This window comes from Rattus norvegicus, chromosome 3 (assembly GCF_036323735.1).
Source record: "Rattus norvegicus strain BN/NHsdMcwi chromosome 3, GRCr8, whole genome shotgun sequence".
Lineage (NCBI taxonomy): Eukaryota > Metazoa > Chordata > Mammalia > Rodentia > Muridae > Rattus > Rattus norvegicus.
The window spans coordinates 64,814,157-64,828,705 of NC_086021.1; the positions used below are offsets into that span (position 1 = coordinate 64,814,157).

At 40.3% G+C, this 14,549-nt stretch overlaps 1 protein-coding gene across 51 annotated transcripts in view; it reads right to left on the bottom strand.

Annotated features, from left to right (window-relative positions):
• Positions 1-14,549, bottom strand: part of Baz2b (bromodomain adjacent to zinc finger domain, 2B) — a 241,564-nt gene that overhangs the window by 21,173 nt on the left and 205,842 nt on the right. For 33 of the 51 annotated variants that reach the window (XM_063284041.1, XM_063284024.1, XM_063284011.1 and 30 more), the window contains 8 exons: positions 14,496-14,528; positions 13,205-13,270; positions 8,336-8,476; positions 6,363-6,617; positions 5,241-5,455; positions 3,704-3,778; positions 1,893-2,136; positions 159-221 (listed from right to left, as the gene is read on the bottom strand). In XM_063284041.1, coding sequence (XP_063140111.1) covers positions 159-221; positions 1,893-2,136; positions 3,704-3,778; positions 5,241-5,455; positions 6,363-6,617; positions 8,336-8,476; positions 13,205-13,270; positions 14,496-14,528 — 1,092 coding nt within the window. The remainder of the gene's footprint in view (positions 1-158; positions 222-1,892; positions 2,137-3,703; positions 3,779-5,240; positions 5,456-6,362; positions 6,618-8,335; positions 8,477-13,204; positions 13,271-14,495; positions 14,529-14,549) is intronic. The other 18 variants (XM_063284045.1, XM_063284040.1, XM_063284036.1 and 15 more) reach the window with 2 other exon arrangements.

Sequence of the window (14,549 nt, forward strand, 5' to 3'; positions counted from 1 at the left end):
TAGCGTCCTCAGAGCCTTCCGACACCAGCACTGCGCGCCTGGGAGGCACACGCGGGACGTGTCTCGAGCTCTGTTCAGTCACTTACAGAAAGCAGTCAGGAATCGGAATCCCACGCGACACGCCTGTACCCAAAGGTAGACAGGTCTGATGGGCTTACCTTGCTCAGTTTTTCAATCTGCTTTTCGAGCTCCTCAACACTGGCTGTTTGGTCACCTTCATCCTAAAAATAATAAAACACAGGGTTACTTACCTGCTGGAAAGTTTCACTCTCTAATCATCAAATACATGAATGTAGGAAGCTCGCACACACGCACGCACGCACGCACGCACGCACGTATATAAAGTAGCAAACGAGGCAAGCACAGGGTCTCCGAGGGTCTCTTTTGGTGATATTTTTCTGTTTTTCTGTTTGCAGTGCTGGGGCTTTATGGTGCTATGCAAGTATTTTAACATTGAGCTGTGCCCTCAGACCCAGCAGTTTTGCTTAAAGATAAAAAGTGAGGGCTGTGTCCATCAATTAATTTTTGATATTCCTCTGGTCATCTCTTCCTAACATTTCTCCCAATAAAAAGCATTTTTTTTTCAAAAGCGACAAGCACTCCTGCATGTACATCAGAAGAGACTGCAGCTAACGATGGGGCGGAATGGAGGGGAGGGGACTTCAGAGTTTCACCACCATCTGTTATTCCCTTCTTACTGAAGGCCGGGCAGAGTTACACGGTTGTTATGTCTGAACTAAAAGTAACATGAATTCTAACTGGCACGAAGACAACAGGCCCCAAACCCTTAAAACCTGACTCTTTCACTAAAACAAAAATCACAATCCAATCAATAGAAAATCGAATAAGGTAACAAAATAGTAATAATGCACCCGACAAACATAACCCCTCCAACTTTGCACTTCATGAGGAAACAATGTCCGAAACACACGAGCTCTCACCATGGTGTGGCTGTTCCCACACAGGCTTCTCTCTTATGTTCCCTGACTCATGTCCACCCCAATATATATAAAGTCTTGGTTAATGGATGCAGAGAGCTCGTGGGGGTTTGTTCCTCCAAATACCTGCACAGGAATGTTGTACACGCTATAAACATCTTCCCTATCACACCGATTAACATTCTATCTATCTATTCTGTATTTTAAAGAAAACCCAAAGCAACCATGCTTTTTCACGAATGGTGCAGGGGCAGGGCTGTGCCCGTCTCCTAGGAAAGCTGACGGAGACTAATGTTGGATAGATGCACCATTCACTAGGCCTGACAGCACCGACAAGGCAAGAGCGGTGAGCAAGCACAGCGTGGTGTCGGTGGTGTGTGAGAGAGAACATCTGAAAATCAATCTACACAGCTCTGTGGAGAATTCGAGGGATGATGACAGCCATGTGTCCCGAAGAGCAGGGATCCATTCAGAGCAATATACATTTAGTGACTTCATGACTTGAGTATCACAGAAAAGACTGACACAAAGCAAGCCACCAACAATGTCATCAGGTGATACTAGCCTAGGGGACTCTGTCAGACACCTGTTGAGTGACGTATCTGCACACACGACGCACACCCAGTTTCTCTACTTCCATATCCAGTTTCTTTCCATATCCAGTCACGCCACTAACTGGTTCCTTCATTACCACAAAACAATAAGAGACAAATATAACATACATTCAGGCTGGGAGCATGGCGTGGACAAACCTGGTTGGGGGAGGGGGAGAGAAAGAAAGAGGAGAAAAGAAAGAGAGGAGGAGGAGGAAATCATCTTCAGATGAAGAAACTGAGGCAAACGAATGTTACAAACTGAATTCAAATTACAGACCTGAGGCCCTCAATTTTGAGTTGCTTTTTGGCGGGTTGCACCGCTCCTACTGACACCCATACATGAACCTGAGTTGATTACCTCATCTTCGCAGATATCGGTCTTCTTTCCTTTTTTGTCATCCTTATCTTCGTCATCTTCCTCATCCTCATCGGCTTGGTCATCGCTGTCATCATCGTCATCATCATCATAATCACTGTCTCCTCCCTTCCTTCTCCGCTTGCGTCCTGGAGTCGGCGTGCCCAAGGGATGTTGCTCTTCCCCAAGATCAATGCCCCCTGAAGCATCTCTCTTGCCTGTTTTCTTAGCATGGATTATCCTAAGCCTTTAAACATCAAAAGACAGAATAAAAAGCTACTCTTGCCCCTGTTAAGATCATAATTGTTATGAGCTCCATGCTAGGCTTTCTGTTCCCCTTCTTCCTGTAGGTACTGAGAATCCCACCCACCGGTTCTTAGGTAATCATGGACCACGAAGGTGCAGGCCCCACCAGGACTAAGTGTCCTAACTGAGTCTAATTTAGTAGCTCAGCTGGCCTAAGAATTTGTGATCTCCTGCTTTTGCCTCCTAGGTGCTGGGATTACAAGTGACACATCCAGATCACAATCTGAGTGAAACAAGAAAAAACTGTACTCCTATGGCAAGCAATATATCAATGGCAGGAAAAAAAATCAGTTAAGAAAATTTAAGACATATGTTTCCACAAGAATACCTTTTGGTAATTAGAACATAGTAGACCTAGAAAACTGAAAGCTGAGATGAATAACTCCAACAATGTCCAAATGATACTTCCTAATTTCTTTTTTTAATAATTCATTAATATTTTTATTTCATTTGCATTGATATTTTGCCTGCATCTCTATCTGTGTTCCTCTGGAACTGGAGTTACAGTTCTGAGCTATAACTCAGAGCTGATGCTGGGAATTGAACCAGGGACCTCTGGAAGAGTAGGCAGGGCTTAACCATTGAGCCATCTCTCTAGCCCCTAATTCTTCCTTATTTCTATACTGTGTGCCTGACTAAATATCAGTTCAAATTACTGCAAAGGAACTAATCTTGAAATCTTTTTTTAAATTAAATTTATTCATGTTTGTTTTATGTGTTTTATCTGAATGCGTGCATGTACACTACTCGAGTACCTGGTGCCCACAGGTCAGAAGAGGGCATCAGGTATCCTGAAACTGGATTTACAAATGGTTGAAAACTACTATGTAGGTGCTAGGAATTGAACTCAGGTCCTCTGCAAGAGCAATAAGCACTCCTAACCACTGAAGCACTCCTAACCACTGAGTCATCTCTCTAGCCCCAAACCTATTCTGCCTGGTTGGCTGTTTGAATTTGAAGGGAAACCACTATGTAGCCCAGGGTGGTCTTAAACTCTGGATCTTCCTGCCTCACCTTTCCAAGCGCTGGGATTCCAGGTACACATCATATGCTTTGAGAACTTTTCCCTTTTACAGTTAATAAATATACTCTTATTTACTTCCTGAATGGAGCATAATTAAATTTTAATGTTGAATAATTGTTCTTAGATTTTTGTAGAAGTAGTTTTATAAAAACTCATAAAAAAAGCTGAATATTCTCAGATATTAGTTAAGATGAAAGCAATGTGGCAGCAACAACAATAGTGGAAAACATGGTCACTCGACTCCAGAGAGAAAAAAGGAAGCGTTTGTTTGAAGCGTGAGTTCGGTGAATCTATTCTATTATTACTTTTGTCTGCTATAGACCCTTAATCCAAAGTTTTAGTAACTGTAGATTCTATCATTAGTTTACTATTCCAGATTAAGGAGTATCTTTCAGGTCAAGAGAGTAAAGTTAAAATTCTATCTTTCCAGCCCACAAGGCTTCCGGGAGCCTGGCACTCCCAGGAAGACAGCACATTAACTTACTTGCGGAGTTTACCTTCCACCACCCACTTGTCTCTTCTCAAGTTGGACATGTACTCAATGTTCTTGTCAATCTCACTGCCGATACAAAACATATGAGGAGATGCAATCTAGTTAGGCAAGGTCCCCACTTAGTATGCACATCACATATTTTAGTACACACACACACACACACACACACACACACACACACACACACACACACACATTTACTTTTAGAAGCAACCATTTCTTTATTGGCTACAATATTGTTATTAGGAAATTTACTTTGGTTTCTACTGCAAAAATAGAGATCTGTAATTAAAAACAGCATTCCGGGGCTGGAGAGATGGCTCAGTGGTTAAGAGCACTGACTGCTCTTCCAGAGGTCCTGAGTTCAATTCCCAGCAACCACATGGTGGCTCACAACCATCTGTAATGAGATCCAATGCCCTCTTCTGGGGTTTCTGACAGCTACAGTGTACTTATATGTAATAAGTAAACAAATCTTAAAAAAAAAAAACAACCACCATTCTGTTGTGGTTGATATATATTTAAAGAGTGATCATTTCCAAATTCAACTTGGAAATGAGGACATACATGGATATTTATGTGAGTGCATATACTTAGTCATGCACAGGGAACATTGCTTTACAAATGCTCAAATGGAAACTAAAAACGTGGTGTTAGGTAATGGTGATAGCATAGTTGATTGAGCCTTCATTCTTCTGAAAGAGAAGATGTGAGTGCTGTCTGTGTGTTGAGTTTACGTGAGTATAAATGTTCTGAAGAGCCATTCAGCATTAATACTCTTATCATGCTCACGCACAGTGAAATAATGCTTTCAGTCAAAGCCTAAGTATTATTACACTCTTGGAAATATTCCCAAAGAATATAAAGAATAAATAACAACCATGCCAATATATCATAGCTAAGATTAACATGCCCATTGACAGTACAAATGAATGGCACTGAACAGTCACAAATCCTTATTAAAAGGTGAAAGACTAAAAGTAACATAATTAAAAATTTTAAACAAATTAAGAATAAGCACAGGATGAACGGTGAACCTGAAATGCCAGAACTTGAAATTCTAACTCTTTCCTTCACAAGTACTAAAGTACCAGATGGACTCGGAATCTTAAATGAGATTAAGTACTTTGGAAAAAAGGTGTAAACTAATTCACCGACAAGCTAGTAATGTAAAGTTATACATTATATAATGTGTAATGTAGTACACAACAAAACAGGTGGCTGGGTCCTCAGAAATGCCAAGGTAGGGAAGTTCTGGACTGCTATAATGGTTATGGACTCCAGCACGGTAACGAACAATAAACAAAATTTTCACTACACAAAGAATTAGCAAAATACTTAAAGATCCCAAATTATACAGAATGATCGCTGTTTTCAGTAGAGCACATAGAAACAAACTGAAATCGTATTGGTGGCCATCTCTAAATGATGACTTATGACTCTGATTTTCTTCATGGCGCTAGATTGCAAATTCTAGTTTTTCTCTAAGCAGTTTCCCGTGACGCTCAGAGCAGGAGAACTGACTCACCTCACCACACTCTTGCTACACGCCAGCTCATTAACAAGGAAGGCCAGGATGGACGCTTTCTGTGCTGGAGTGTGAGCCTGAAACGCTTTAGTCTTCAGGCTCTCGGTCAGCTCAGTCTGTCCACAGTGGGCTTCCATGAAAATCTGCAAAACCTCGGACACATTGTCTCGGTTCACACCAACATTCAGCAAATGTTCTCCAAGAGCGGTTTTTGCCTATGAAATTTGGCATTTTTATCAGCGTTTACCATAGTCATTCATGAACAAAAGTTAAAGTATTAGTTTATATACTCTAGATGTTACTGATAGGACTTTACTTATCACAGATTTGGAGTGGAGATAAAAACAGACAAAATGATAGATAAATATTTTGAGAGTCCATCCTGTTCTGTCCCCTTGATAAACCCTTATTTAACTCAGTACAGAGAAGAACTCGAACACAGGCAGGAAACAGACGATAATCAAGTCAATCAAGCATTCTTTGTCTCCAAAGACATTTTCTAACTACTGGCAGAGTAGGGATGATCAAAAGCACTGTGACTGTTTTCTCCCCACACATACGTACTAAGGCACGTTTTAGGTGAGGTCACCAAGTCGGCATGCGGGGAAGGCACTGCATCGGGAAGCTTATGCCTCTGCAGTCTTATCTAGAGCGAAGCTCCCTTGCATGTGTATGTGGGAAGGACGGACAAGTGGGAACAAGGGGTGCATACTGACTACTACAGAGTTAGCACTGTGACCGAGTCAGGGTCCACACTATTGTTCACAGCAACTGACAAAGGAAAACTTAAAAAAGCATGCACGTTCTAAACCCTTCATAAATTATTCACTCTTGGTTCTGACACACATCACTGGAGCATTTCCTTAAATTGACTGGGATTTTGCCTATAGCTAGAGCAATAGAGAGTAACTGAGAGATGGCCTGGTCCACATTCCTAAGGTCTAACAAGATTCTGCTACATTTACTAATTGCAACCTTTATAAATCTACATTAACGCCAAGAAACACAGGGAAACAATGAGATAAAGAGGAGTCCACACAGTCGTCTGCGACCATAAAGTTAACTAGAAACGCACGGAGAGGACAAACTTAAAACAGTTGGTTATATTTTGGATTTTTTTACCTTGTATCCTGTAATTAGACCTGGATCACATACAGCAGCTGAGAGGAGCCTCACAAGCAAGTCTTGTACTTCACCCATGCTGTCCCCTATATTTAGCAATCCCTCTTGAAGAACACTGAGGTTTGGAACATCAATATTCACATCAAAGCCCAAAACTTTACCAAAGTTTCGTAAGAACTGCACCACCATGAGACAGTCTGAAAATGTGGTTCCAGAGAGCACAAGTCCCGGGATGCGAGGCCACTCTGGCAAGGGCTGCAAGCAAAACACAAGTAAAAGTAAAGGAGATTTAAAAATGAAACAGGATTTTATTTGTATATAGAATATTATTATGAATTCATGTGTATGCACACATGTTGCCTTCCTCAGTTGCTCTCTACTAAACGTACATCTATCATCTGTCTATCATCATGTGTCTGTCTACCTGTTTGTGTTATATGGGTGTAGGTATGTGCACACAGCAGCTGTCTGTCTGTCTGTGTTGTATGTATGCAGTGTATGCCTGAAAACACGTGCCTGTGGTGGTCAGAGAACAACTTACAGGAGAAGACTCTCTCCTATCCTATGGGCCCTGGAGGATCCAATTCAAGTCAGGCTTGATTGCAAACCCCGTCTCATTGAGCAATCCAACCAGCCATTTCCCACCTTTATGTAAGCACTTTAGTTTTTGAAACAGTCTCTCTCACTGAACCCAGCGCTCATTAAATTGGCTAACCTGGTTGGCCAGAGAATCTTTTCCCCTTCTGTTCTGGGTTTAACTAAATACATTTTTGATAATTCACATGATTTAAGTGAAAAGAGAAGTTGCAAGAAAGTAGTGTCCAGTTGGAATTTAAAAAGCCTGTAAGCTCCCTGCTCCCTGTAAGCTTAATAAGTATGTTAGTTAACTTACAGAGAAGGACTCATGCTGTGAAGGAAAATGTAAACATCCAAACACATGAAACCAATAAATTTACACTAACTTCTATCTTAAAGCAGTTAGGCTAACCTGAATACAAACACACACACACACACACGAAATCTCTCCAAGGCACCAAATACTTGCATTAAGCATGCTACGAAAGGGGACTGGGCAAACCAGGGCAATGATTCTTAACAGAAGGCTATGGCAGAACCACACATGGCAGAACCATACATGCAGCCAGCAAAGACCAGGCACAGTGCTATATTGTGGGGCAGTTAGAGAGATAGTACACAATACTGATATAATCTTCTACAAGTACCATATTTTAGCTATATTTATACTCAAATAGCATATTTCTACTCAAATAGAGCATATCATGATGGTTCCAAGGTTATTCTGATCTTTTTGAACAGCTACTCTCATGCCACTGTGGCAAAGCTGTGTTTGCTTGTAGGACTCTGGGAGAGAGATTCCGTGGAGACACAGTTTCTTGGATTTCAGGATGATAAGGAGCGTGGCTTCTACAGCAGACAAGCGGGCTTCAGAACACAGCTGCTCAAGAGCTGTGTGATCAAGGGCAAGTTTCTTCTTTTGTCTCAGTTCTTCATCAATAAATGGAAACAAACAGGAGCTCCTTAGAACTCTACTGAGAACTAGATCAAAACACACCACTCAAGGGATCCATGTAGGTCCTCAGCACAGTACCAAGAATGTAGTAAACACCTTCGCTAAAGGTTGGCTAACAGCTAACGTTCAGCTAACATAGTGAAGAATTCCCAGATAAATCAGATTCACTTAGGTATCTCTGAGGTGAGAAGACACGTCAAGCCTTTCTGGGCCTCAATGACTGCACCACGTAAGACAGCCATGGAGCACATCTGCTTCTCTGACGTTTCCTTGAAGGTTTCCATGGCTTAACTATGAAAACTGAGAGATGTCCAGTGAGGCAATGGCCACCACAGGGACAGCTGACCTAGGCTTGGAAACTCATGGTCCTTCTGGAAAAGGAATCCATTGAGAAAACTGGAGAGATGGGGGGTCAGTGGAAGGTATGCCTGGCATGAGTCACCTTTTGGTCTGCTAAGCACATGTCTTCCTTGGGTTTCTTAAGCTCCTTCGCCATTTCTAACTCCAATCTCCGTTGCTCTAGTTTGCGTTCCTTATTCAATCTTTTCTCATCACGTTTCTCTTGCTTCAATCGTTCTTTTTCCTTAAAGAGAAAATCATGCACATTAGCATTTAATCCTTACAAGTGTTTGAAAACATTCTATGGATTTATTTCAACAGTGATCAAATTATTATTACTTCAATGAACAAAATCACCCTAGAAAGCCTAGGAACAAGTTTATAATTACACAGAAACACAACTTAGTGTGTTTTAAAGTATTTCGGGCTTCGTGTATCTTAACAAGTCTGTGCATATGTGCACACCTGTGTGTGGCTCTGTGCGCAGCTCTCTCCTCAGCCATACACTCAGAGGCCCTGAGCTGACTCATGGGCATTTACAGGCTGCCTCATATGGGCGCTGGAGACTGAATTGGGTCCTCTGCAAGAGCAGTGCACCACCTCCTGAGCCGCTGGGCCAGTTCCTCACCATGGTCAGTTATTTAAGTTTTAACTAATCTTATGTGGTAATCACAGTATATATCTTTAATATATAACAAAATGTTCAAATCTGTAAGACTTCTGTTATTCGAAACTCGTTTGATCTTCTGTCTCTGTATGGTACCTAAGGGCCACGGGCAATGAGGTGTCTGTAAACGCTGAGACAAGAGGTATCAGCACACTGTGGCTGGCTACAGGCTGTGACAGGGAGTTTACATGAAGAGGACCTGAGTGTAAACCTGCAGAAGCAGCTCTTCAAGGGCGATTACTCAGAGCACCCGCAATAAAACTAGCTGTCATCACAAACGACAGAGACAGCACTGAAGGTAATGCCTCAAGCGTCACAGTGTCTGGGTAATGTCAACATAGAGACGACTATCTTTGATGCAGGGAAGAACGCTGTCAGAAAGAAATGAAGAAACTTTCTATATTATCGTTATTACAACTTTAATGTCACAAATCAAATACAAGTCTCACTCATCCCGAGGAGAAACAATAACAGAAGGTTAGGGACACTGGGGCAGTGAGTGAGGTCTGTGTAATATGAGGATCTGCATCCACATCCTAAGAACAGATGTAAAGCAGACCGGGTAGCACGGCAGCTGCCACCTCAGCACCCCTACCGGGAGATGGGAGGTAGAGATGGGAAGACTCCTGATAGCACACTGGCCAGCTAGTCTGGAAGATGCAGTAGAAACAAACAAACAAACAGACAGACAAACTCCAAACAAAAAACAAAACCAAAAACCCCTCCATCAGGAAACATTGTGAGGGAGGAGGATCAACCTTCCAGGCTGTCCTCTGACCTCCCTCTCCAAGTGCATGCTGGCATACATACACGTACAGAAGATTTTAAAAATCTGAATTGTCAGGTGACTCTATCTTACTAGTCTACAAACCTTACAAACTAACCACTGGTTAAGACACGTAAGGCCAATTCATCTTTCTGGATTAAAAGCCTTTTTATTTTCTTATAACATTAGGTCTCAGTCCTGACTTCTCAATGCCCTCATCTCGTACTGTTAAGTTCCATGTCCAACTATTTATTTTATACACTATGTATGGCATTATTTCCTTCCTTCTCTATGCTGGCTCTCTCAAAAGTCTGTTAATCCACCTAGCACATAGAGATGCTAAGCGTCCTTTTCCGTCATCCATTACTGTGGTCACAGGCCTCACCTACAGAGAGGTGTACACGTTAGTCCTCATCCATGCCCCAGCCTGCTCTAGCACCACTGATCACTGGCTTCTGGAGGAGGCCATGGCCAAGTACAAGATAAAGAGGAGCAAGAAAACCAGAGCTGAGACACTGCACATCTAAAGCTGCGAGCAGTGTTGAGTCAAGGTTGTAGATTAATATTGCTGCATATTATGAGAGGCTTTAGCCAGGTCATGCGGGACCTTTGAATACCACACATACGAATCTCTGTTCACTTGTACATGGTTGCTTTGGATACCATTTATATAGAAAATTTGGAAGGACAAATAAAATTTATATCCTTGAGACATGCACAGATGGCAGTTGTATTTATCAAGTATCAGTTCTTGGAACATTTATCGAATTAAAAATATAGGACTATAATATAGAATAGATTATGAAATCACACTACATTTTTTTTAAAAAATGGAGATATTCAGGAAGCCAGAAAACTTCAAAGATCCATTATCTGTAATAAAAACATGAAGCCTTAGTATGAATTGAGTTGTGTGTGACACGCATATTCTGTGGTTAGGGTGTAACCACTACAGAACCACCTGCTTCTGCCTCCCACGTGGGGTGCTAAGATTAAAGGTGTATATCACTACCATCCGGCAAGACTTCTAATTAAAATATTTCAAAAGCTTGTCTTACTTTCTCATGTTCCTTAAACTAAGCTTGTTTAAAGGGATGGGTAATCAAAACAAATGTGTTTTATAGTGTATTACTTATACCGAGTTATAAAAATATTTATGAAGTCTATAATATACTAGTGGCCCCTTAAAAAATAGTAAACAGAATAATTTATATAAATCAGGTTTTAAAAAAATTAACCACTTATTTACATGAAGAAAAAACACAGAAAGTAGATTTCTAAACCAGAGAACCAACAGTATAGTAAGTTGGGATTCTTTTAGAAAGACCAGTATATTGTACACAAAAAACCATAAACACTATCTGTTTAGACAAGGCCCTGCATTCTATCTGATTACCATAGGTTAATGCTACATCAACAACAGAAACAGCATAAAGTATAGAAACTCAGAGAAGATGAACACGTCCCTACTGAATGAAAAATGAGTCAAGACAGGAATCAACCTTTCAAACCTTTCAGAATTTAATAAAAATAAAAACACATTTCTAACTGGTGGGATACAATGAAGTTCTACGAGGTAAAAATGGAGAGATCTCATATTAGTAACTTAATGATATACCTGAAAGCTCTAGAAAAAATAAGAAAAAATAAGGATTAAATGATAAGAAATAGTCAAAGTTAGAGATGAAATCAATGAACTAGAACAATAACAACAAAAACAATACAAACAATACAAAGAATCAATGAAATGAAGGGTTGGTTCTTTGAGAAAAATCAGCAATGTTGACAAGCCATTTTCTAAATTAATAAAAAGATAGATGCAAATGAATAAAACTACAGATGAAAAGGATGACCTAACAACAGACACTGAGGAAATTCAGAGAGTCATGAGAACATACCCACAACCCTAGTAAAAAAGAGGCAGTAATTAAAACTGTCCCCAGAAGTAAAAGCTCACAGTAAGGCAGATTGAGAATAGAATTCTATCAGAACCTCAAAAAAGAACTAAAGTCAATACTCATCAAATTATTCCACAAAATAAAAACTGAAGGGACTAATTCTTTCTTATGAAGACACTATTACACTGATACAAAAAGCACACAAAGACCCTACAAAAAGATAAGAGTTATAGAAAAATATCCCTCATGAACATAGACACAAAAATGTTGACAAAATACTTGCAGACTGAATTCAAGAACACATCAAAAGAATAATCCACCATAATCAAATTGGCTTCATCCCAGAGATGGAGGGAATGGCTTCATATCTTCATAGATGGAGGCGAAAGATGAAGGTCACATGATTGTCTCATTAGATTCAGAAAGTGTCCCATTACTGACGACACCACTAACTTAGGTCATTTAACACTGAAGTTGAGTTGCTGCATTCATTGAGCTGAAAGGTATTCTGTACACTATGGCTACCAAAGAAGAAAAGCAGCCAACAACATCACCTAGCTATAAATGCTGAGACCTCCAACTGTAACTTGCCTGCAAGACACGCTGATAAAATAGGGGCACATATGTTATGGGAGTAACCATCCACTTTTTGATTGGACATAAGACCCACGGCATGAGTGGGAACCCATACCTGACACCGTTAAAGTGTTTCCTCTTAGAAACTTCTTCATGAAGAGGATGACAACTAGCAAAGAGACCCACAACTGGACAATGTCCAGAGAACGACAGATTTGAGAAGTATTCCTAAACGGAAAGTTTTCATCAGACCTCACCCCTTCAAGGGTCATGGATCTTGTGTGGAAGCAGCAGCAGAAAGATCGAAGGGTCAGAGATGATGGATAGCTCCAAGGAGTCAGTGTCATATAGACATGCACAGGACATGTACATATGAACTCACAGAGACTAAGGCAGCATGCAGAGGGTGAGAGAGAGGGGGGAGGGAGAGGGAGAGAGAGGGGGAGAGAGAGAGAGAGAGCATGAAAGTGCACAGGAAAGAGAATGATTAATTAGGATATGGGAGAAGTTTGGAGTGGGGAAAAAACATGATCAAAACATATTCCATGAAAAAAATAAAAGAAAATTCAAAACTGGAGCGATGGTTTAGACGTGGGGAGTGGGCTGGTCTTCCTGAGGCCTGGGTTCCATCCATAGCACACACAGAACGCATGCTATACACAGACTAAGCCTGAGAAGAGCCTAATGGCAGGAATTTGTGGTTGGTGTGATTAGCATTTGTTGAAGATGCTCGGGACCTGTCTATACATGCTATGACATTAGTTTGTGACAAAATGGCTATAGTAATAAATAGCTACTGATATCTTAACCAATGCCATCCTACTCTCAGGCTATGACACTAGTTCTGTGATGTAACGATTACAGTAATAAGTAGGTGCTGTTATCTAAACCAATACCATCCAACACTCCACAAAAGGATCATTAAATCTCAGTTGGGAAAATGAACATACATTCTAGCACTTGGTTGCCAACTTTTACATTTGGTTTGCTTATGAAGCCAGAAGAGTGACAAATCTAAAACAAACTTCAATTTCTAAGGTAATGTTCTTTGAAAAACACACTTACTTCTGCTTTTTTACGAGCTTCCATAGCTTTCATAAGCATCATATGCTGTCGCCTTCGCTCCCGTTCCTGTTAGGCCAGATAAAATTGGGAAAACAACTCAACCACAGTTAAAGGCTTGGTTTCCAAATGGAGAACAACAACAACAACAGTAACAACAACAGAAACAACAACTCAATAGAGCATGTTTAGCATTTATAGACAAGTCACGGTAAATACTAAATATAAGACAAGAATGGCCATTCTGTGCATGTTTTAGTTCAGGTTTAGAAAGCAAATACAAGAGCAACCGATCAACAGCAAGGTGAGGCAATGAGCATGGAGACAGTGTAACAGAGCACACGGTTTACTGATGGTCAGCTGGGGTGCTCCTCAGAAGCCGCCAGAACAAGAGCATGATGGTTGGCTGGAACAGGTCAGTTACCTTACATCTGCTATCAGAGAAACCACAAAAGACTACGGCCAATTGTACGGAAGGTTATATATACTGCTCTTAAAATTTAAGATCAGGTAAAATTAATCCATAATCATTTTTGCGTCGTGGTTTTAGAATTAAGTTAATTTCAAGTATAAAATCATTTTTAAATCCAATAATCCACCAATAAATTAGGAAGATTTTTTTAAAAAGTGTTTATATGAATTAAAAATTAAACTAGTCATGGTTCATATACATATACTAATGAAATGTGATATTCCTATTTACTGATGTCTGACGCTTCATGCACTGCTTAAGGCACAAAAAGCTGTGCCATGGGCTAAGAGTAATCTAAAATGCCCAGTATTAAATAAGGTAAGAATTACCTTAATTTGGTAACTAATTTCAATGTAAAAATTTCATATTATTAATGTTTAATCAATATTTTAGTTCCAATGTATTTGGTCCCCCAAGGGGTATTTCTAAAATTTGACTATAAAACTAAGATATACTTCATATTTCATATTCTCTCATCGAGCAAATTCAAAATTCCCATTGCACTTAATGGCAGTTTTGCATCTACAAGGATGGGAGAATATGGGTCATGAGTGTCTCTAAATGGATAGTGAGTCAACTTTCCATGTGACATCAGTAATGTACATTTTTAAACAGGAGTTTTATGCAATTCAATGACAAATCGTAGAGACGTATCACACTTCTTTATAGACAGACAAGCAGATGTATGCAATGCACTGTGCTGTAAAGCCATGCAGCAGTATGTAATATGACAGCAGCCAGTGCTACACTTTATGCATTGCTATGACAACCATATCACAACCAAATCACAATGCGGTGTTAGATGTACAGAAATAAACATACCCATACCATATCTAGTCTATGCCTCTCCAACTCCTGGTAGAAAGAGTTGGCACA